Source organism: Protopterus annectens, chromosome 5.part0 (assembly GCF_019279795.1).
Source record: "Protopterus annectens isolate FY-2018-M chromosome 5.part0, PAN1.0, whole genome shotgun sequence".
Lineage (NCBI taxonomy): Eukaryota > Metazoa > Chordata > Ceratodontiformes > Protopteridae > Protopterus > Protopterus annectens.
In genome coordinates, this window is record NC_056735.1 from 56,109,842 (window position 1) to 56,133,156 (window position 23,315).

Below are 23,315 nucleotides of genomic sequence, written 5' to 3' on the forward strand. Positions count from 1 at the left end.
TTGCTTACAATCTCTTGCTAGATGTCCCTTTTTCCCGCACTTGAAGCATTCGCCTCTCTTTTTCCTCTCCTCAAAATATTTTGATCGTTTGTCAGACTGTTTGTTTCCCTGGGCATTCTTTTTGCCCTTTTTACCTGACTGTAACACAAATACTTCAGCTCCGTCTTCAGCAGTGAAGACTTGCGCCTTCTTTTTCTTTTTGCTATTAAAATGTCTTTCAGCATGTCTAGCGTATTTAAGTAAGGCTTGTAGCCTCCCTGTTCGATGGTCTATCATATGTTTCGTAATGAAGCTACTAATAGGTGCAATGCAACCTTTCAAAAATGCATTTTTCAATTGTTGTTCATACGGGGAATCATTCGTTTGGTTCTCAGGAACCGACATACCGCTATGATTATTAAAACATTCTAATAATCTAGCATAGTGCCCATCTATTGTCTCATTTTCCTGTTGTATGCATTGGTTAATGCAAGTCCAGTCTGCTCTAGGTTTTCATTTTTCAGAGATTCGGTCTGTTAGACATTTCACTCTGTTGTCTAACTCTGCGTCACTATGTGGGAGTGGTTTAAGCTCTGCATTACGAGGATTTCAGATGCCACAAATCATGTGCCAATCTGGACCTATAATTTGTCTTACTACTTTTTTTACTTCTTCCCCATTCAAGTGGTAACTCAACCTCATGCCTTGTAAATCTTCTAAAAATTTCGTAAAATTAACTTTTGGATGGGGGATTCCCTTAGTAGCTTTCCGGATATCTTCCGGTGTCCATGGTCTATATACTAAAAGTATATGTTGGGTTTTGCCCTTCTTGTCCTGCCTGAGGATTTGGAACTTTTATAAGTGGGCATATTTCTTCCTCACTCTCATCATGTAGGTTTCTCTCTATTTGATATGATTCTGTGTCCCTATGTTTTTTACGTGTTCGGGACCTAGTTTCAATAGGATCTCTAACAAATGGTTGTGGTCTTGCTGAAACTTCAGGATAACGCAGAGGCGGACCAGCCTGTCCACTCGCTTCATATCCTGAAAAGGGTAAGGGAGGGGGCAAGGGAGGAGGAGGAGGAGCTGTTGCTACTACCAAGTTATTATCCTCTTTGTCTAAAAATAATGTTTTTGAATTTTTCAGCTTCTGTTCTCTACGATTTGCTTCCTCAATCCACCTGTGTGCCTGAGGAATGCCTAATTGGTGTTGCTTTTTTGCCTGACCTCCTGCATCAGATTTAAGCTGCTTAAGGAGTTTAACTAGTGAAGTTTTATCTAGTTTACCATCAAATTCATACTTGTTAACCCATTTTGTATAATACCTAACGTTATCAGAACGTTGTGATTGCATATATTTTGCGTCTTTGGTTAGGGGCGGATCTCGAGATGTTTTAGTGCACTGATTTCCCATAGTAAAGAAAATGCTACGTAACCCTTTTTTATCACGTGATATCAAATTCTCAGTTCCTGTTCACAGTTTATCTAGAATAACTGCCTACCTTATTCTGTTACCCTGATCTATGACCAAATATACAGTACTTCCTTTTGTCCCTGATCTGCAAAAACAAATCCTGACAATAATATACTGTAACCTAGTCCCTGATCTAAAACAGAAAAAAAGGTAAATTCTTCCTACCTGAGCCTCCGGTATTAAATCGTCCAATATCCACTCTTCGGCCACAGATCAGAAAGTGGCCAGCCTCTTTAAACGGCAATTCAGTCGGAGGTCTTTTCACCCAAGAAGAACCATTTTGGTAACTTCTCCTGCACAGTATTCGACCACCGGTAGACTTTGATCTGCAGCTGTCCGAGGGAATTCTGGCTAAGAAGGACCAAACTTTTAAATAAAATCAAGAATTCAATACAAAGGAGGTTCAGATTCAAAAGTTTACTAGTGTACAACAGGAGGCAAAAAACGTACAAGTACAGAATTTTTTCTAACATGAAACAGGAAGCACACAATTTTATATAGGCTTAACATTCAAGCTGTGCCCACCTTACTGACATGGTATGTCACAGGGCATCTACATCACTTTAGCTTACAGTCCTCTATTCATAAAAACTGCTGATGCTGTATATTTTAAAAAAGTTTTCCTCTGGTAACAATATGGCCTTGCTATCCACCTGGTCAGACATAATGTCTTTCTGTAAAGTTACTTCTTCAAGGTTTCATATCAGTTCAAATACAATAGCAGATTCAGTCTTTTAATACACATCTTTGTTCTCTGTTAGACTTTCCCACCAGCTGCATGCTATCTCAGTAATACATATTTTTATTTATTTTATTTATTTAACATTTGTTGACCCGAATGTCACAAGGCCAAATCATCCCAGCAGGAAAGAGAAGAAGATTTCATTATTTCGCACATTTAATTTCCTGACCCAGCAGATAATCACTTGTGAAAATCATAAACATTAAAACTTGCTAAGCTAGCATCTGCCAGGGTCGAAGGTCAGCTTGCTTCAAGCCACACTGCAGTTTCAAAACTACTTACATTTAAATATGAATTAATCCTCTCTGCTATATGATTAATAGAATAAAAAGTATTATATACTACTTTGCTTTTAAACTAGCATTTCTCATATATTCAAATACACATTTTTCTAACAAAAAATAAATTAATACCCAACAAAATCCTTTTTAATTCATCATTCAAAGTGTGTCTAAAGTAATCACTTTTTTAGTTGTCTGACTTACTTTCTTTTTATGATTGGTGTACATTTTGGACATTTTTTCTCCATTAAAGTTAGTTTCAACATGTAGAAATCAACTTTGATGTGTGTGTGTAAAATTCCCCAGTTGCTTCATGGTGGTGGGTAGAGAATAAGGCTTGAAACCTGTACCTTGGGCCCAAGTGACAAGAGCCTAAATTCCCTACCCACCACCATTTCTAAAACACTTGCAGATTTTTGCCTCATATTTCTTCTGTTCCTCATAAAATCTGTGGTTTCTGTATTTTTGTTACTTAACACAGACAAATGGAGCAGTGGTAGCAGTGTTGTTTGACAGCTACGAGTTGTCTGGTTTGATTCTTGGCTGGAGTGCCTTCTGTGTGGAGTCTGCATGTCCTCCCTGTGTTTGTGTGGGTTTGCTCTGGTGTCCTCAGTGGATATCTGTCCGTCTTTTTTTGGACTGTATTCCCCCATTATTGGCTTTGTCCAGGTTTTTTGTGCCAAGGTTGAGAGCTATGGTGATAACTGAACTCACTGAATATGTTTGGGGGCTGTATTCCCCCATTATTGGCTTTGTTCAGGTGTTTTGTGCTAAGATGTTGACAGCTATGGTGAGAACTGAATTCACTAAATGGTAGCCATTTAAGTTTCAGTCTTCCTTTCTTTCATAAAAATCGATGATTTGGCATAGTGGTATGTTGCTCTGGCTGTTTTACACAGTGTCCTGGGTCTAATACTTGGCAATGAAATATAAGGTGGTAACACAGCATTTTATTCTAGAAACTTTTCAACATTATACAAGCAATGTTTAAAATGTGTCCCTGGTTTTTGGGCTTTTGCCCCCCCCCCCAAATAAATTTTGGCTTTGTCCAGATTGCTTGTGCTGCAAAGTTCAGAGATACCACTGAGTGTCAAGAAGATTTCTCAAGGAGCTGAGAGCTGCAGGGGAACAAAAGTTTAGTGCTGCTTATGCCAAGTTTCTTGCATTGTAAATAGCACAACAGGTAGTGCACCTGCTTTTGATGCAGAAGGCTGTGGGTTCTACTCTCACAGTAGGTAGATCCATTGCTGATACTGTACTCTGTTGTAAAGGGGATGGATGCTGCAGTCCTCTTTGGCGAAGATACCTAGTAACTATGAATCTGTTATCAGTTTGCCATCCATTCCCTATTGTGATATTACTAGCATTATATATTTTTTAATGCAACATAGGCAATTTATTCCTCAAGGGCAACAGGCACTTTATTTGTAGATGGAACAATGACATATAAAGTTGTTTGCTAGCAGTAACCTCTTCATTAGTTAACAGATTTCTTTAATGTGGAATTATTTAGATGACTTACTTCTTCAGATATCAAGCATATTTACTGATACTGGTGGACTGTTGAAGTTTGAGTAGACTTTTATGATGGAAATGTTCTGAATTGGGCAGCTTTGTCGTTATTGGTGCATGCATTTTGTTTCTTTGTTTACTGGAAAAATGTTCAAAACAATAAATTTAAAATGCCCTCTAACAACTGTATTGTATTGTACAAGGAATATAATTTAATACAGTCAGGAAGGTGTATCAAAGAGCATGTGTATGTTTTGTGTTCAAGGGGCCTATGATTTGAAAACAGCCCAAAATTAATCTTCGTCTGCCACTGGCAAAATATATTTTCTTTGATTGTGGGTTTCAATGCTGTTTCAATGAATGTGAGTTTCAAGGGCAGAGAAGTTTTAATGCTAAGTCTATTTTCATTGTGAGACTGCATTGCTTTGTTTAGCAGATATCTATTAGGGTCTATGCTGTAAAATATAAAGTAAAACTTTCAAATGAAATCCATATAATCGCAGAAGTAAAGCAGTATGCACATTACAGTGTTTATGGCAAAGGGGGTGAAATAACCAAGGAATGGGACATTGGAATGGCTGCAGGGGGGACGCTCCATTTGACCATGATTTTGTGAGGGGGGGGGAGGGCAGCAAACTCAGACAGCCCCGGCTGAACTATACCTCTCAACTATCCAGAATTTTGCAGAATGAATAGATTTTTGCTTCTTATTTTTGGTTTGTTCCTCATAAAATTTGTGGTTTTCTGCCAATCATTTAGGAATGAAGTCACTAAATAATGACAGACATTGAGTTTCAGACATCATAACCTTCAGAAAAATGCATGCTAAAGCAAGACCTGTTATTCTATCAACTGTCTTAAGTTTATATAAGAGCAATTTTTAGTACTGTTTGCATGTTCCACCAATATATTTGGCCTTGTCCAAATTTCCTGCATTAAGAGGTTGAGAGGTACGTGCAAATAAATCGCTTTATAGAATTAGGAATATCCAAACCTCTCAACTGTCCCCAATTTTGGCTCAAAATGTTGCTCTCCCCCTGATAATCCCTCTGCAAAATGGCAATTTTGGAAGAAAACGTGGAGGGTTTACAATTATAAATAACTGTAATGATTAGAGTTATAGATTACTTTTATTTCAGAAATGCATGTAGATGATCGTATTTTGTCAGCTGCGCAAGTTAACAGTACTAATTTTAAAAAGGTGTCCTTTCTTTGACAGGTTTCCAACTGTATTGTGTGGCAATTTTATATTTTTGCATAACATTTTTGGTCTGTTTTTCATAAAATTGTGGTTTTCTGGCAAATTAGTAGCAAATCATTAAAGACTGAAGTTAGAAAATAATAGCAGACATTTGAGTTTCAGATTTCATACCTTCAAAAATTCATACTAATGCAAGACCTACTACTAATCTATTATCTTTCTAAGTTTATAAGAACAATATTTAAACATTGTCTTTATTTCTGGGCCTGTGTCCCACTTCTATGTATGGCTTTGTCCAGATTTCTTGCTCTGAGGTTGAGAGGTATGAGTGTCAGAGCCATCACCATCAGCCAGAGACATTTCAAACTGTGACCTACTTGTTGCACCCCATTCCCCATTGTAGTGGCTCTGGATGTGTCCAAGCAAGGCAAGGAGCAGTTATGCAGTGTAAGTGTGTAGAGTATTCCTCCATCCAAGGTAGACCTCAAGTACGACCGTGGCTTTTCATCTGTCCTTGATTTTGCAAAATGTTCTGGTTTTCTGTCATATTTTTATACTGTTGATTTATGCTTATTATTCAGAAAATGCATGCTGTTGCAGTGCCCTGTTGCTCTGTATTAAAGTAGGAATGCTTTATTGACCATCAGATAAGCTTGTCGGAGATTTAAGATGCAAGTAAGATTTAATAAGCATACTTTTAAAGAATTACCAACATTGAAAGCCTTTTCATTGTTGCCATGCAGAGAATATTTATGTAACTAGATACCGTATAAGCCTTAGGTATTGAAATGCATTTGACAGTATTTGTAATAAAGGACAGGATTACAGTATTTTCAGAAGCTCATTACATTTGTTGGAGACTTGCAGTTATCTTTGCAGGCTTTACCCGTAAACTAAACAGAATGCCAATCTATCATGTGTGGTCCATAACCTGTGCAGTAATCCTTTAAGCAATTTATCTTGAGCTTGTTTCTTGTTCGCTGTTCATTTTTTACTTTGATCATGTCTTTCCCATGAAAGAAGTAGATAGTTGTTGTCAGGCAGCAGGTCTTTTTTGGATAAGAAACATTTTTACAAGTGGGGGTATCACAGAGATTGCTACTTTCAGCATGTTACTTGGTAATTTTATAAAGTTGAATATAAATTATAATTAGAACTGCAGTGCAAGGAAAAGTGGTTTGAGCTGAGTGCTGCTTGTTTTTTCTTATACTTGATTTTGACTGGCATTCCAGTAATGTATTTAAAAAGCAATTTATTTTTTCATGCCTCACAACCTTTGTGTTTCCATCTAGATATTAAGTAAATTGTCATGTAGCCAATGCATTGATATATTTTTTTCTTCTACACTTCATTTTGTCTTGATTGGACTCTCGTAATGACGGTTTGGCACCCAGGGCAGCGTATTTAATTAAAGTTACAGTTGTTGTGGTTTTGAGCATAGCCCCACCCCTTTCTAGTTGGTCACACCCCTTCCCATTGGCCCCACCCATTCAGCTGTCTCCTGCAGCCCCCCCTTTAATTTTAAGTTACCAGCCGCCACTGGCAAATAGTGATAATAATCTCGTGTGTGTTGTTAATGGCCTGGTTTGAGGGTTCAAATCCAGATATGGTGCTGATTGTCTGAACTTAATGATGTTTAAGAAGCGTATGTTCATGTTGCAAGAAAAAAAGTTGAAACATCACAAAAGTTCATTTAACTACTTGTTTCATTATGTTCCTTTTTTGCTTGTTTTTATTTTTTTCTTCATCCTTTGCACATAGTTGTGCATTGCTCACTCTTGTCTGGTAGCAATCCCTAGCAGTGAATGGCACTTCACTCCCTAAGATAAAACCTAACAAATTTAATTTGGAATGCCATCAGTTGCACAATTTAGACTGGCACTTGTGTGCTTCCATCAGCACTCTGGACAGTACTGAGTGAAGAAATTTCACCTGTCAGCTAAATATCTCCATGCCACAAGGCATAAGTGGAATGGGCTTAAAGAAAGAAGCAGGTGATGCAGGGTTCTAGTCCAGTTTACAGTTTTTTTTCAGAATGGATATAGAATATATATTGATAATCAATGCTATATATAAAATGAACAGTCTAAAGCCTGTGATAAATGCTACACATAATCCTAGTAATCCATGTGAATTGATGTCATATCCATGTGAATTGATGTCATAGCTACTATGCATGTTTTAAAATATGGCATTTTGCAAAGTGTGAACAACACAAAAGCATTAACATTAGTAATGTGGACATGTGCGTCATATATGCCGTAGAACTTAACCATATCTTACAAGTATTCATCATGACAGTAATACATTTTATTGTAAATATTTATGTCATGAGTAACTGCAGATACTATGCCAAGAATGACCTCCTGTCATTCTCTGTATGTCTTCTTTCTGAACAATTGCTATCACATGAAATCCTGATGATGTATAACTAAATGCTACTTGTGATATTGCAAGCAGATGTGAAAAGGATGATTGTGTCATGTTAATGCTATAAATTCTACATTATTTTCTAGATATATTCTTTAATCACATTAGTTTGACATGCAGTTTATTTGTATATTTTTTTTCTTTTGCATTTGCCTGCCATTTGGCAGTGCGCAAACATGGTTCACTGCTAAAAGAGAAAGGTGAAAATTTTAATTTGGGTTGCCTTCTGTAGTGCAAACTAGCCTGGCATTTTTGTGTGACCGCCAAGACCTGGATAGTACCGAGTGAACAAAATGTACCTGCTAGCTAACTTTGTCTGTGGCAAAAGTGTAGTGAGCTTAAAGGAAGAGCACAGATGATATAGGATTTGAACCCACTTCACAGTTATTTTTACTGAATCAGAATAAATACTGACATTCATTTTGTTATATGAGTGTTTTTTGTTAGACACAACTATTCCCAGTATTAATACCAACATGTGACATCCATGAGAATAAATATGGCGCTTTCTACATTGTGATAACAGAAAAGAATTAATGCGGCAAGTTGAAAAATGTATTAGATATAATGGATTATCTCAAAATGTTTCCCCGAGTAGTAATCTTGACAGACACACTAATTTCATTTGACATTATGTCAGTATTAATTGTGTTTGCTGTGTAGAAACTCATGTAATGTTATCTGATATCTCTCCCCTTTGCAGTTAGCTTGTATTACCTCTAGTCCTGATAATCTGTCACAGCAATTAAAGTTCTGATGTGGCAAGGGGCTGTGAAAAGGATGGATGTGTCATTGCAATGCCCTAATTGTTGTGGCCATTGCTAGATATACCATTTCACTAATGTTCATTTCCTTTCAATTGTTTCAAATGTATTCATTTATTAATATCTTTATATTGTATTTTACAAATACAGTGCCCAGCCTAGTGAAAAATGTAATCTGGGTTGCCTTCTGTAGTGCAAACAAGCTCTTATAAGTGTAGAAAGTTGCTAGAATAACAGGAGTTGTCTTAGAACGCATTTTATTGAGGATATAAAGTCTGAAACTCAAATGTTTAGGATCATAGGAGGTTACTAGGCTAATGACCCTAGGACCCTTTCAAGTCTAGCCAAGTTTTAACCTTATTTTCACAATCAGCACCTATCACCCCGTCCAAGAAGAACACAGGTGAAACCCCCCCCCCCCCCAGGGTGAATTTTCGGTATCATCATTTAGTGACTTCAATCATCAGTGATTTGCAAGAAAATCACAAATGTTATGAGGAAAGGACCAAAAATATGAGGCAAAAACCTAGACAGTTGAGAGGTATGCTTTAAGTGTGTGTGTTCTTCATTGCTGGCTTGTCTGCCTTTGAATCACCTTACAATTATTTGTAGCTAGTTGTTAGACTTGTTTCTGGTACTTTTTCACTTGTTGTTGACTAAAGTGTGTTTTTACATTAAGAAGACTGGGATTGTAGTTCTAGTGGTAGTAGAAAGGTAGCTTGGTCTGTCCAAGTTGGGAAGTGCATAGGGAGGCTTATAGTGAGAATTACTTGTTGTAGCTAGTTATTTAATTTGTTTACAATAGCTTTTTCACTTTTGACCAACCCAAGGGTATTTTTACATTAAGAAGACTGAGACTGCTATTCTAGTGCCAATAATAAACTAGCCTGGTCAGTCCAAATTGGAAAACACACCAGGAGTTTTAAAGTGAGAATTACCTCTTGCTGCCAGTTATTTGATTTGTTTGTGATACCTTTTCACTTTTGTCTATCTAAAGGGTGTTTTTACATTAAGAAGGCTGGGACTGCAATTCTTGAAGGAGTAGAAATGTAGCCTGGTCTCTCCAAATTGGAAAACACATCAGTGAGCTTAAAGTGCTAGTCTGCTAGTCACTTTCGGCCATCCAAAGTGTGTTTTTACATTAAGAAGACTGGAACTGCTAACTCACAGGCAATGTTTCTTGGACTTCATCCACACAGACACCCTGGACCAGATAGTGCACTCTCCAACCAGAGAATCAAACATATTGGACCTTCTCTTCACAAACACGGAAGAGCATTGCACCCCATGTTACTTCTCATTGCTAAAGTCAGACAACAGGCTGTCTCCTTCAAAATAAAATTCAACCCAGAAAACCCAACTAAACCTATAACAGTTAGGAACTATACTAAAGCACTGTACATCCTATTAGGCCTCAGATTGTAAAAATTCACAGCTCCCCCAAACCCAGAGAACACAGATACCTATGCAGAATTATTTACAAAAACCCTGTACAAACATGTAAATGGCTACATCGAGGATGCTGTGCCTACCACAGGTAAGCTAGATCCAACACCAAAAACAAAGCACACTGGTGGAATCCTTACCCTAACAGGCTATAAAGCAAAAGAAAAAAGTCATGGACAAAGTCAGAAATGGCAAGTCTCATAAAGACAAAAAATCTCTGATTCAACTAAACAAGAAACTAAGATATCTAATAAAGTCCAGCAAAGCCAACTTATGAAGTCAGGATAGCCTCCCAGGCCAGGGACAATCACAAAGCCTTCTTCAGCTATCTTAGGAATCTTAAAAGTAATACTCAGCAGTGTGCAGAACTGGTGGTAGATAGCAGAACCCTTACTGACCAGGGTGACATAGCAAATCGAAATAGATTACGGGAACATCTGAGGGAAATAAGGAAGACTAAAGTCAAAAGTCCTGTTGCAGTGCATTTTAAGAACCATCATTATATGGATGGGAAGGGCTATAAGCTACTGTTTTAGATCAAGTTAATGTTGGACAATTTGATAATGTAGATGTAAAAAATAAATTGTATAAAGAATCAATTTTTATATTAAAGTATGATACATTGATTCCTAAAGGTCTTAATGGGGAATTCAATTGGAAAGTATTTATCTAATTAAGTATTTAATCAAGTATTTAATTATTTGATTGATTTTAATTAAGATTAGTATATTAGGTCCTGAGATTTTCTGTTGATTTTATACTCTGAAAAGGCTTGTGAAATGAGGGCACTAAGAGAGACGTTAACAATAAAGTTTTTTTTTTCGATCATTTGGCTTTGTGGTATTTTGGACTTTTTTCTGCTTTTGCTGTTAAGTGACATAGCAGCTCTACTGGCTGTTAAATCTTGCTATAACTGTGCACTCCCCACTACCCCCTGTGAAATCCCTTCTAGCATATCCCCTCAACTATCAACAGGGATCAGGTCATGGAGGTGCTCACTTAGGCCAAAAACATTGCTTCAGTGGGCCCCAACAATATCCCTGGAACTAGTTGCCTCCTAAACAGCCTAAGACATGACCCAGCAGGACCACTTGAAGCAGTCTTCAACTGCAGCCTGAAAACAGGCTACATGCCAAGTGAACGGAGGGCTGCAACCATCATTCCTTTTCATAAGGGTGGACCTTTATTAACTGACCCCGGGAACTACAGACCCATCAGTCTGACAAGTCCAATATGTGAAGCCTTGATAGGCATCATCACAGAAATAATCAACAAGAACATTGGCAGCCAACACACACTGGATCCATCCCAGTTTGGCTTTTTTAATGGACGGTCTTACCTACTTAACCTAGTCATGGATGAGGGGAAAACAATGCATCCTACCTATCTTAACCTGCCAAAGGTGTTCAGTACAATACACCAGTCAGGTATTGTTGACAGACTCTCAGAACTAGGCATAAATCCTGACATAACTCACTGGATTGCCAGTTGCCCAACAGATAGTACCCAGGAAGTCAGTGAGACCACCTCCACCAAGAGATTGGTTACCAGCAGATAACCCCAGGTCTCTGTATTTGGTCCACTCCTTCTTGGCATCTACTTCTTTGAAAGTCAAGGCTAATGTCAAAGTCCTCTGGCATACCAAATTCACAGATGACTGTAATTGGGAGCAATCATAGATTCCCCCCATGACACCACTATTCCACAAAAAGGTCTAACACAAATAACTGGTGTGAAAGCCACAGGCTAAAATTCAATCCATTATAGTGCCCTTTGAGAAGGCATCCACTCAATCTAATTACTTCATCAGTAAAGCACCCCTAAGAATTGACCCAGTAGTTAGGGATCTGGGAACATATGCAGGCAGCAATCTGCTGTTTGACCAACATAAGATAGTAAGGAAATCATTGTATGTCATACACAGCTCATAAGCAAGGGTATATCATCCTGGTCCAAAGAAGTAATAGTACCTCTCTACGCAGCTCTTATCAGGCCCATCATTGAGTACAGTGACCCCTCTGGCATGTACATAGCCAGGAACTTGCAACAGTTGGAACACCTCAAAGGTTCCTCACCAGGAGAATCCAGGTTATGAATACCCTGTCCTACACAGATTGCCTTAAGGACTCTGTACTCAGTCTCCTACAGGTTACTGACAGGTAAACATACAAGGCATCCTTGGATCCAGCTCTGATGGATGTCTTGTACTTCTGCAAGACATGCAGCATCAGAAACACTAAATCTAAGGACATGAACTTTGCTGGTGACATAAATGCAATATGCTGCAGAGAGAGATAGATATGTGTCTCAAAGGATCCCCACAGCATGGAATAAGCTCCTCATCTATGTGTCTCAAAGGATCCCCACAGCATGGAATAAGCTCCTCATCTATGTGTCTCAAAGGATCCCCACAGCATGGAATAAGCTCCTCATCTATGTGTCTTAAAGGATCCCCACAGCATGGAATAAGCTCCTCATCTATGTGTCTCTAAGGATCCCACAGCATGGAATAAGCTCCTCATCTATGTGTCTTAAAGGATCCCCACAGCATGGAATAAGCTCCTCATCTATGTGTCTCTAAGGATCCCACAGCATGGAATAAGCACCTCATCTATGTGTCTCAAAGGATCCCCACAGTATGGAATAAGCACCTCATCTATGTGTCTTAAAGGATCCCCACAGCATGGAATAAGCTTCTTATCTATGTGAAGCAATGTTCATCCCCAGCCTGGCCCCCATGTCTCTGATGGACAGAGGTCGACAGTAAGTAAATTAATCCCCAGTTAACATACCCCCCACGCACATAACTCTTAGCTACCTCTTTACTGACATACCATACCATATACATTTCCAAGGAACTCTGAGGCAAAATTACATTGGGTTGCATGGTTAAGCTCTGCAGAAGGGAACAGAAGTATTTTGGCTAACATCATCATCATCATCAAGGCAGGCTAATGTGACAGACTTCATGCCTGCTCACACATACAGTACTATGAAGCACAACATAAACGACATTCATTGTCATTTAAATAGCCCAGTGAGGGTTAATGCAGGAAAGTGCACAGCCATTTCATGATATAAATGAGGATAAAATGGAAGAGCAGCAAGCAGAGGAAAACCCACAAGGGTAACCATAAGGTATGACAGGCTGGGGGAGAAAGGGCAATTTTATGTAGGTAGGAAGCCCAATTTTCAATATTTAAAGAAGATGGGTGGGTGGGAAGAAAGTGAGGAATAATTAAAGAAGGGATAGATGGAGGGGAAAAGTTAAGTGGCAGACAAATATACGCAAAATGCAGACACAACAAACAGAGGCCTAATACACAAAGAAGTGGATGTAATACTGGCTGGAAGCTGATAGACAGAGGGTGGAGAACTGCTGATAGGAAGCGGTGAACAATGGACAAGATGTAGAGAATAACATACTGACAAAGGGAACAACTGGATGGGGTAAGGCAGGTGCCATGAAAAGACAGCAGTCTGGCCCAAAAGGCAATACCTTACTATCAGTAACCTCCCTAGTTGATGGTGTGAGCAGGCTATGCCTCTGGTGGCCAAGTAATTTCAGCCTGCTAGCTAGAAGACTTAACAAGACACACTAGGAAGCACTGAAAAGTTCTGAAGCAGACATTGAGTTGTCAGTGCACATTGAATGATACGAGCCTGTACAACTGATGTGGGAAGATGATTTTTCAGAAAATGCTCTGGAATTCAAGGATCTTTGTAGGCTGGCAAAGGTGTGGCATTCCATACCACATAGGTGTTAATTAGTTAATGAACATTATACAATGACCCCCCCCTATTAATATTCCAAAACGTGCATGCTGATTGGTCAGCATGCACATTGTAAATCAAACTTATACTAATGGAAAAAGGTCCAGCCGCCCGGACTTTTTCCATTAGTATAAGTCTTTTTTTTACAGCAATGGAGAACACAAGATCTCCGTTGCTGTTTAGACACTGTCTCGCTATGTTAAAGGAGTTTAACATTGCGAGACAGCTTTAAAAAAAGTAATGGAGATCTTCTGTTGCTTTTTTTAAAGATATATCGCTATGTTAAATGGGTTTAACACAGCGAGATAGCTTTAAAAAAAGCAACGGAGATTCTCTGTTGCTTTTTTTAAAGCTGTCTCGCTATGTTAAACTCCTTTAACATAGCGAGACAGTTTGTAAAAAGCAACAGAGATCTTGCTTTCTCCGTTGCTTCCACCCACAGCTCTGATGTACTGCGTAAGCATACGCATGCGCAGTACATCAGAACTGCCGCAGAATACCAGACAGCTGCGGAAGAGCAGCAAGGAGGCATTATACAATGTCATTATTTAAGAAAAGTACGTATTTTCTTTCTTAAATAATGTCATTGTATAATAGCAATAACGCATGCCTGGGCATGGGTAATGCTGGATTTACCCACGGTTGTCTTTGTTTGGCCACTCGGGCTTTGCCGTCGTGACCAAACCACACCAACCGTGGGTAAATCCAGCATTACCCACACCCAGGCATGGGTTATTGCTATATTAAACAATGCCATCAAATGACACTACCTGAAGTGAATAGTTCAATTTATTCTGTTTTATTCTCTGTAATATTGCCCTAACTTCTGTAATAATCTTTGTCACATCACTTCACTGAAAAACTTTATATAATTTCTATATTTTATTCTAAAATGTGATAAGACCCAAAGTAAATTTTAAGTAAGAGTTGTGAGTATGTATACCTTCTCCCACCAGAAATAGCAGTGGAAAGCAAATATTTTTTTCAGAAAACATGGTATTAGTGACCTGGACTTATTAATTATTTAAAATTCTCATTTTTAACTATTGTTCAATTTAAGTTTTCATTTTCTAATTTCCTGCTCCTGTTATTTAATTTTTACAAGGTCCAGAAGCACATAGCACTATAGAGCAGAACTGAAAGACATTTATTTGTATGGGATAATTAAGTTTACAAAAGTTTCCTAGCCCTATATTAATAAAACTAAGAAACATATTACAGTTCTTTGCTAAATAACTGAAACTATCAAACCAAAGCATTATAAATTGATATAGTGAACAATCCAACAGGAATACTTCACAGTTAAATCCCCATTATGTTTTTTATTTCAGAAAAACAAGGCACACATACAACAACATCTCAATCTGCACTAAGTGGTGGTAAGTATCAGACTACCAGCAGACACTTAAACTGCTGACTGCCTGCATCACTAATTAATAAGTGTTTAAACTGCAAAATAAAGAAAATGACATTCTAGTTATTAAAGTAGTGTGTATACATGTATTACAAGGAATGTAGTCATCTGTGAAAAGTTTTTCAGGAAAAAGAAGAATCTGGCCAAATAACTGAACATATTTAAGAAAGTGCATGTGTGTGTGTGTGTGTGTGTGTGTGCGTGCGTGCGTGCGTGTGTGTGTGTGTGTGTGTGTGTGTGTGTGTGTGTGTGTGTGTGTGTTTGGTGTGATTGTAGATGTATATACATATATATATATATGATTATGGACTTGCAATATTTAAGTACTTTCATTCTTTATTTAATAGAACTTTATCAGAAAAGGATAAATTAAGAGAGACACAAGTAATAAATAACAAACATTTAGCGATTCTATAACTGCCAAAAACATTTTAAAATGATTTGTTGACATTAACCAATTTAAATTAAGAGTGACATGAATCATATGGCATTGGATGTATGGGTGCATATTCAAATAGTGGCTGTGTTTAGTGTTTATAACATATGTATAAACGCCGACGACGAGAACACCGACACTGGAAGATCAGCAACGGAGAAGACCAACAGTTGAGAATCCCGATGCTGAGAACACCGACATGTTAAGGTAAGTGTGCGATAGGGACGGATGTTAGGGTCAGGGTGTGGATAAGGTAAGTGTGCGATAGTGATGGACTTTAGGTTTAGGGGGCAGGTTAAGTGAGTTAGGGTTAGGGTGCGGGTAAGGTAAGTGTGCGATAGTGATGGACTTGAGGGTTAGGGGCGGATTAAGTGAGTTAGGGTTGGGGTGCGGGTAAGGTAAGTGTGCAATAGTGACAGAGTTAGGGGTTAGGGGCAGATTAAGTGAGTTAGTGTTAGGGTGCGGGAAAGGTAAGTGTGCTTGTCGGTGTTATCAGGTAGACATATATATATATATATATATATATATATATATATATATATATATATTTTTATATATTTATACACACACACACACACACACACACACACACACACACACACACACACACCTGTTAAAATGCCAGGTTTTTGTGATATAAAAAAATGAGACCACAATAAAGCATTTCAGAACTTTTCCCACCTTTAATGTGACCTATAACCTGTAAATTTAATTGAAAAACAAAAAATCTGTTAGGGGAAAAATATAAAAATAAAAAACGTACAACATGCTGGTTGCATAAGTGTGTACACCCTTAAACTAATACTTCGTTGAAGCACCTTTTGATTTAATTACAGCATTCAGTCTTCTTGAATCTATCAGCAGTCTATCAGCATGGCATATTTTGACTTGGCAATATTTGCCCACTCTTCCTTGCAAAAGCGCTCCAAATCTGTCAGATTGCGAGGGCATCTCTTGTGAACAGCCCTCTTCAGGTCACCCCATAGATTTTCTATTAGATTTAAGTCTGGGCTCTGGCTGGGCCATTCTAAAACTTTAATTTTTTTCTGGTGAAGCCATTCTTTTGTTGATTTGGATGTATGATCGGGGTCATTGTCATGCTGAAAGGTGAAATTCCTCTTCATCTTCAGCTTTTTAACAGATGCCTGAAGGTTTTGGGCCAAAAGTGACTGGTATTTGGAACTGTTCATAATTCCCTCCACCTTGACTAAAGCCCCAGTTCCAGCTGAAGAAAATCAATACTGCCACCACCACGTTTCACCATGGGGATGGTGTTCTTTTGGTGATGCGAAGAGTTGTTTTTGCACCACTTGTACATTTTGGAATTGTGGCCAAAACATTCAGCCTTGGTCTCATCAGACCATAACACATTTTTCCACATGAAAACTGCACAGCACAGCACCACGAATGGTACACTTAGAACCAAAAAACGGGAAACAGAAATGTACCAGTAATCCACACAGCAACACTCAGCAACACGAATTCTTGTTTTTAGCGCTTTCAATCACTTTTATTCTGTGACCTTCTTCAGAAAATACTTTTCCATTATGTTTACTTCCTTTTATATTCTTTAACAGGAAATGACATTTTGATGACACCATCAATACATATTTAACCATATATATAAACCAAATATTTTCATATTTAAAACAATTTATATGTTGTTAACTTGATGTTTTTATAAAAATATTATTTAAATACAAATGATTAAATAATTAAATAATTAAGTTATCTATATGTTAAAAAACATTTTATGTTGATTGTTTCATTTAATCCGGGGAGTTTGTCTGCCCCTAAGTATAGTTGCCAATATGCTTCTTTACATTCTAGGATGTTATTTAGATCTCCCCCAAAAATAACTTTGTCTACATTATCCAATACAAAAAATTCAAATTTCTTGAACTGTTTGCAGATACTAGAATGTCTAAAAAGAGCATTAGTTCTATCACTTTTTTTGATCGCCAAATTGTGCTCATAAATACGCCTTTTCAGGCTTCTTTTTGTCTTACCTATATAATAATGTTTACATGTCACACAACTTGCTACATATACTATCAGCTCACTATTACAATTAAAATAATTTTTTGCCCAAAATGTTTCATTGAAATGCCCTAAAGTGACAAAAGATGTATTACTAATGAACCTACACTGTCTACAATTGTTACAGCTGTAGGTACCTTTTTTAATAGAACAAGCTCTAGATAATTTCTTAGAATCTTCATGAAATTCTAACATACTTTTGATGTTCAAGTTTCTTTTGTATGTGAATTTTGGGTTAAAACCCAAGATATCTACTAATTCTTTGTTTCCCAAAATGATCTTCCAATTTTCTGTTATAACGTTCTTGATTTCCCACATTTCATCTACTATAGGTATCGGAAAAGATGTTCTATATTCATCTGAATTTTTGTTTTCTGTATTAAGAATGTTTTCAGACATTGCACATGCTTCTACTAAGATGTCTGTAGAATGCAAAATAGGCTTAGCTACATTTTTTCTCAAAGGTATGACTTCCTTCTCTATTTTTTTAATCCACTTTTTGTCATAACCTCGTTTTTGAAACAATTTTCTCAAGATTTTACCTTCTTCTGTAAAACTTTCATCATTCGATGTTAACCTACTTAACCTTATATACTTTGATGACACCCTTTTTCATGTGTGTCGGATGTAGGCTGTCATTGTGTAAGTATTGATTCACAAAATAAGGTTTTCTGTAAATCCTACTTGTGAAGACCTTGCTTTCTGTATTGATTTCTATACTGATATCTAGGAAATTGACTGTTCTGCCAAATTCTGCAACTTTAAAGTACAGAAATGAAGTGATAGTGTTCAAATCTTCCACAATCTTTCCAAATTCTGTCTGATCTCCAGACCATAGGAAAATCAAATCATCTATAAACCTGCGATAGATTTTGACTTTGTGAAAGTCTTGATGATTCACTAAGTACCTTTGCTCCTAATTTGCCATGACAATGTTGGCAAAAGCTAGAGCTACCCTTGCACCTATTGACACCCCTGAAATTTGTTGATACATTTTTTTGTTGAAAACAAAAAAAATGTTTTCTAACACTAATTCCATGAGGCTGCAGCAAGTGTTTATTTCAATTCCTGATAGTCTTGAATTTTTGTTTAAATACTCTCTCATGTATTCTATACCTATTTCTTGGTCTATAGATGTATACAAACTCTTGACATCTAAAGTTCCAAAAAATAGCTCTGTTCCTTCTATTGTATAATCTCTGAAAATTTCTAATAAATGCCAGGAATCTCTGAGATAATATTTGGACTTCTGGACAATTGGATTCAATATTTTGTCCAACCATATAGAAATGTTTTCCGTTTTGGACTTTCTTGCTGAAATGATAGGTCTGAATGGTATAGTGTCGTTTATTTCTTGAATTTTTGGAATCCCAAATAAATTTGGCATTCTAGGTTCTTCAACTAACATAAATTCATAACTATTACCATCTAGTTCTCCCTGACTAAACATGTCAAACAAGAAACTACTTATCCTAGTATACTTTGTTTTAACAAAGTCTATACTAACTATTTTGTATGTTTCCATGTCTAACAAAGAAGTTTCCAAATTATTTTCATAATCTTCCTTGTTCATGATGACTATCTTACCCCCCTTGTCTGCTCTCATTATTCTGATACTTCTATCATTGCTTAAACTTTTTAAAGCTTTGAATTCATTCTCAGACAAATTTCTTTCGTATGTGTTTGATTTGATTTTTCTAAACTCATTTTCACAGGAATTTTGAAAAACCTGTAAAGTGTTCAACAAAGGGGGATTGTATGTACTCGTTTTTTTGATGCTATTGTTCTCTATAACATCAAACTGTGCTATATCATGCATGATGTAATTTAAATTCAATTTTCTGAGATATAACCTGAAGTCTATCAATAACTTTCCAATATTGAACTTGTTAGAAGGAATAAATGAAAAGCCCTTCTTCAAGACATTTTTGACTTCTTCTGACAATGCAAATTTTGAAACATTCAAAATGTCCACTTCAAAACAATCCATTCCCGGTAGATTTACCACCTTCTCTTGTTCTTGCCCTTCGGCTTGAATTTCTTTTGAGTGGCATTGTACCACTTTGTAGTCCTTTTGTTTGAATTGTTGTTCCTCATAAAAGGACTCTTAGTATTGATGGCAGATGTATTTGCCACTTCAGCATATGTTGTATGGTTGTTATTACTCTCATTGTTGATTGTACTCACTGAAGTATTTTGTACAACATTATTTTCTAAATTTGTCACTTCATTTACCTGTTCATTTGTTCTTACAAGTTCAGTTGTTTGTGGTTGACCTGAATTGAACCCACTGCCAACCACTTTCACATTGACATTTTTGTTGTCTACAAACCCTTTAGAATTTTCAGTACCTCCATCGTCTTTTACAATATACGCTTTGTTGTTGTTATAAGCAAAAATGTCTCTTTGTAACTTATGCTGCTTTCTGGATACAATGGAGGCTTTTTGTCTTTCTGCCTTAGCCTCTACCCCATTGTATAATTGTAAAAAACTTTTAAAAGATCCATGACTTTTGATTTTTTGATCCAAAGTCTTGATGACTTCCTTTAACTTATCTAATTCGTTCTTATAGTGCTCAGTCAATAAAGTCATCATCTGTATTCCTGTATCATTATATAACTTAATTAAGTCCAAACAGAGTTTATCACCTGGCGTTACGCAATTTGGAAATTTCGCTGTGCATAACCCTTGTGGTACTGCTCTACGTTTAATACACTCTTCTAAATACTGTATCTCTAAATGTAAAGATACATGTTTTAACACAACCCTTTCCATGTCATAAATGGATTTGCGACAGTTCACTTAATCCAAGGTATCTGTACTTACATTATTCCACATGCTTTTGGGAGACTTGATGAATTATTTTTGAAATTTTAGATGGGCCTGGATGTTTTTCTGTGTAAAAAAAGGCTTCCTTCTTGCAACCATACCCCATAGTCCAGACATATGGAGAATAAGGGAGATCGTTGTCACATGTAGTACACAACCAGTACTTGCCAGAAATTCCTGCTGCTGCTTCAGTGTTGCTGTACCTCTCTTGGCAGCCGCCCTGACCAGTTTTTGTCTTGTCTTTTCATCAATTTTGGAGGGATGTCCAGTTCTTTGCAACGTCACTGTTGTCCCAGATTTTCTCCATTTTTTGATATTTGTCTTCATTGTGTTCCATGGTATATCCAATGCTGTGGAAATTTTTTTTTGTACCCTTTTCCTGACTGATACCTTTCAACAATGAGATTCCTTTGATGCTTTGTAAGCTCTCTGCAAACCATGGCTTTTGCTATAGCAGGCAACTGAGTAAATATCAGGAAAATCCTACTAGGACAGCTGATCTTTGTTTGGGGTTAATCAGAGTCTCTTAAATTGATGACAGGTGTGTACTCAAGATGTCTGAATGCTGTAATTAAATCAAAAGGTGTTTCAACAAAGTATGAGTTTAAGGGTGTGCACACCTATGCAACCAGGTTATTGTATATTTTTTATAGTTTTTCTCCTAACAGATTTGTTTCTTTTTCAATTGAATTGTACAGGTTATAGGTCACATTAAAGGTGGGAAAAGTTTTGAAATGATTTATTGTGGTCTCATTTTTTATTTATCATAAAAACCTGGCATTTTAACAGGGGTGTGTACACTTTTTATATCTACTGTATATGAATATATGTATATGTATGTATGTGTTTCTGTGTGGAAATTCTGCAATTTGCTATGTACTCATTCTGTATATAATATTGATTAGAAAGACAGTGATGCATTTTCTGCTATATGAGCTTGGGTCGTGGTTGAAAAGGGATAATAGAGCAGTCCAGTTGCATGGTGAACCAACAGTAAATAAATAATAAATAAGTATAGATATATATGTATATACATGCACGTGTGTATAAAGGTTGTTTGTGATACCCAGTATTGAGAAGTAATACTCAAATGCAGGCAAAATGAATATCTCACTTTATTTTACATGACTACAAATATCGATTGGACAGTGTTTGCACATGGATGTTACAGTAATGTGGAAATCAGTGTTGTAATCATTGAACCATGCAAAGTACATCACTGAGACCAGTAAAATCCAACATGTAAAGGCTGTATTAATATCGCCATGCAAATTTTCAGTTGTACAAAAGATAATTGTACAAAGGCAGCATGCAACATTATGGTATTGATACTTTAACAAGCTGTGGTCTTTGATAGCCATTAATAAGATATCATAGCCACATACAGGCTGCGTGAATAATTTATTTTATTGTACTTGAATGCAAATAATACTTGTTATGCTGTTTGCCCCAACTATGTGCTGCTGTAGTAAGATGTCTCAAATGCATACTTTGTTTTTAACTTTCCTGGCTTTGCATGAAGTACAGTCATACTGCTTATACATAAATAAAGTAGAAAAGATCAAACAATGATCATTGGTTCCTTGGCAGTTCTGGCAAGGCAAATAATATGAGAGTCATTTTTGTTTTTCACATCCTGCCCTTTTGCATGCTGCCTGTCATTAACTGGTAAGTCATGCGATCAGAGAAGCAAGCTCCAAGTAATTTGTTTGTTTGTGTCTTTCGGCTTTTCTCGGTTAGGGGTCGCCACAGCAGAACTCCGGTCCGCTAATGACTGGTAGTTGATTTTTACGTGCCGAGTTACCAGCCCTGACACACAACCTTCAACGAAGGTACGCCCGTTCATGCATGTCTCCACGCAGAAGACGCTCTAGCTGAGAATCGAACCGGACAGCGTCTTACTGTGAGGCGACAACAAGTAATATCATATCATAAAGAATTAATGGTGCACTTTTGTAGTAAAAAAAAATACGGTAGTTTCACAAGTGCTGTCTGATAAAAATGCTAATAAAATGCTGTTTCTGATTTTAACCTGAACTCATCTCCTTATGTATAAAGAGGCAAACAATAGTTAATAGCTGTATTGCAGTGCAGCTGATGCAAAAAATACCAGATGTTATTATTTATTTATCAATTTCTTTCTTTCTTTATTGCATTTGTTGACGCAAGAAAATTCAAATGGGCAGAAGCCTCTTTACAGCAGAGGGCCGGGGGGGTTGTCTAGCAAGTTATATTGTTTTTTACTTCCCTTCCTTTCCTGTGTTGCTTTCATTAAATGGTAAGTCAGAAGAGACCTCCAAATAGTAATGCGACATCAAAAATTACTGGTATGAAATAAAAACTTGCTAAAAAAATAAAGCTGTTTTCACAACACACTGGCAGAAATTATACTAGGCTACTGAATTGTATCTAATCTGAGCTTAGCTGTATTGCTGTAAAAAGCAAATCAAGCAGTGGTTAATAATTTCACTGCAGTGCACTCAAAAGTTAGAAATAATTGTTGCTGTATCCAGTCACAACAGAACTACCTCATGAGACGTTTGTCTTGTTATATAAGCACACCTGTTTGTGGTTTGATTTATTCTGAAAAAGTCCATTTCCAGGATGAAAGCATTTAATATTGTAAGACAGTAAAGTGAGATTTTGGTATATCTTACTCCTGGGGGTTCCATTATGTTTTACTAGTTTACCTGATTGCTTTTCATTGTTTTTTTAGTTAAACTTGAAAAGTTCTGCTGTTAGGGTAGCTATGGAACCAAGCAATGCCATTTTTCCCAAGGTGAATTTGTATAGCTTAGCAAGCATAGTTTTGTGGTTAGCAGTTCAACAGGCTTATTCCATGTTCACAGAAATAAGAGCACTAAAGAGACCATCATTTAGGTTGCTATGAATAGTGCCAGATGTGGAAAGCTTAGTGTTGGTTGTGCTAAAAATCATTTCTGAAGCCATGCTGTCTATTAGATTGGAGCCCTAGTTATTAAGGTATTTAAACA

The 23,315-nt window shown here is 37.0% G+C and overlaps 1 protein-coding gene across 1 annotated transcript in view; it reads left to right on the forward strand.

Annotated features, from left to right (window-relative positions):
* The window catches only part of LOC122802119 (B- and T-lymphocyte attenuator-like), a 607,855-nt gene that overhangs the window by 397,689 nt on the left and 186,851 nt on the right, over positions 1-23,315 (forward strand). Inside the window, exon 3 of the mRNA XM_044071802.1 lies at positions 14,935-14,982. Coding sequence (XP_043927737.1) covers positions 14,935-14,982 — 48 coding nt within the window. The remainder of the gene's footprint in view (positions 1-14,934; positions 14,983-23,315) is intronic.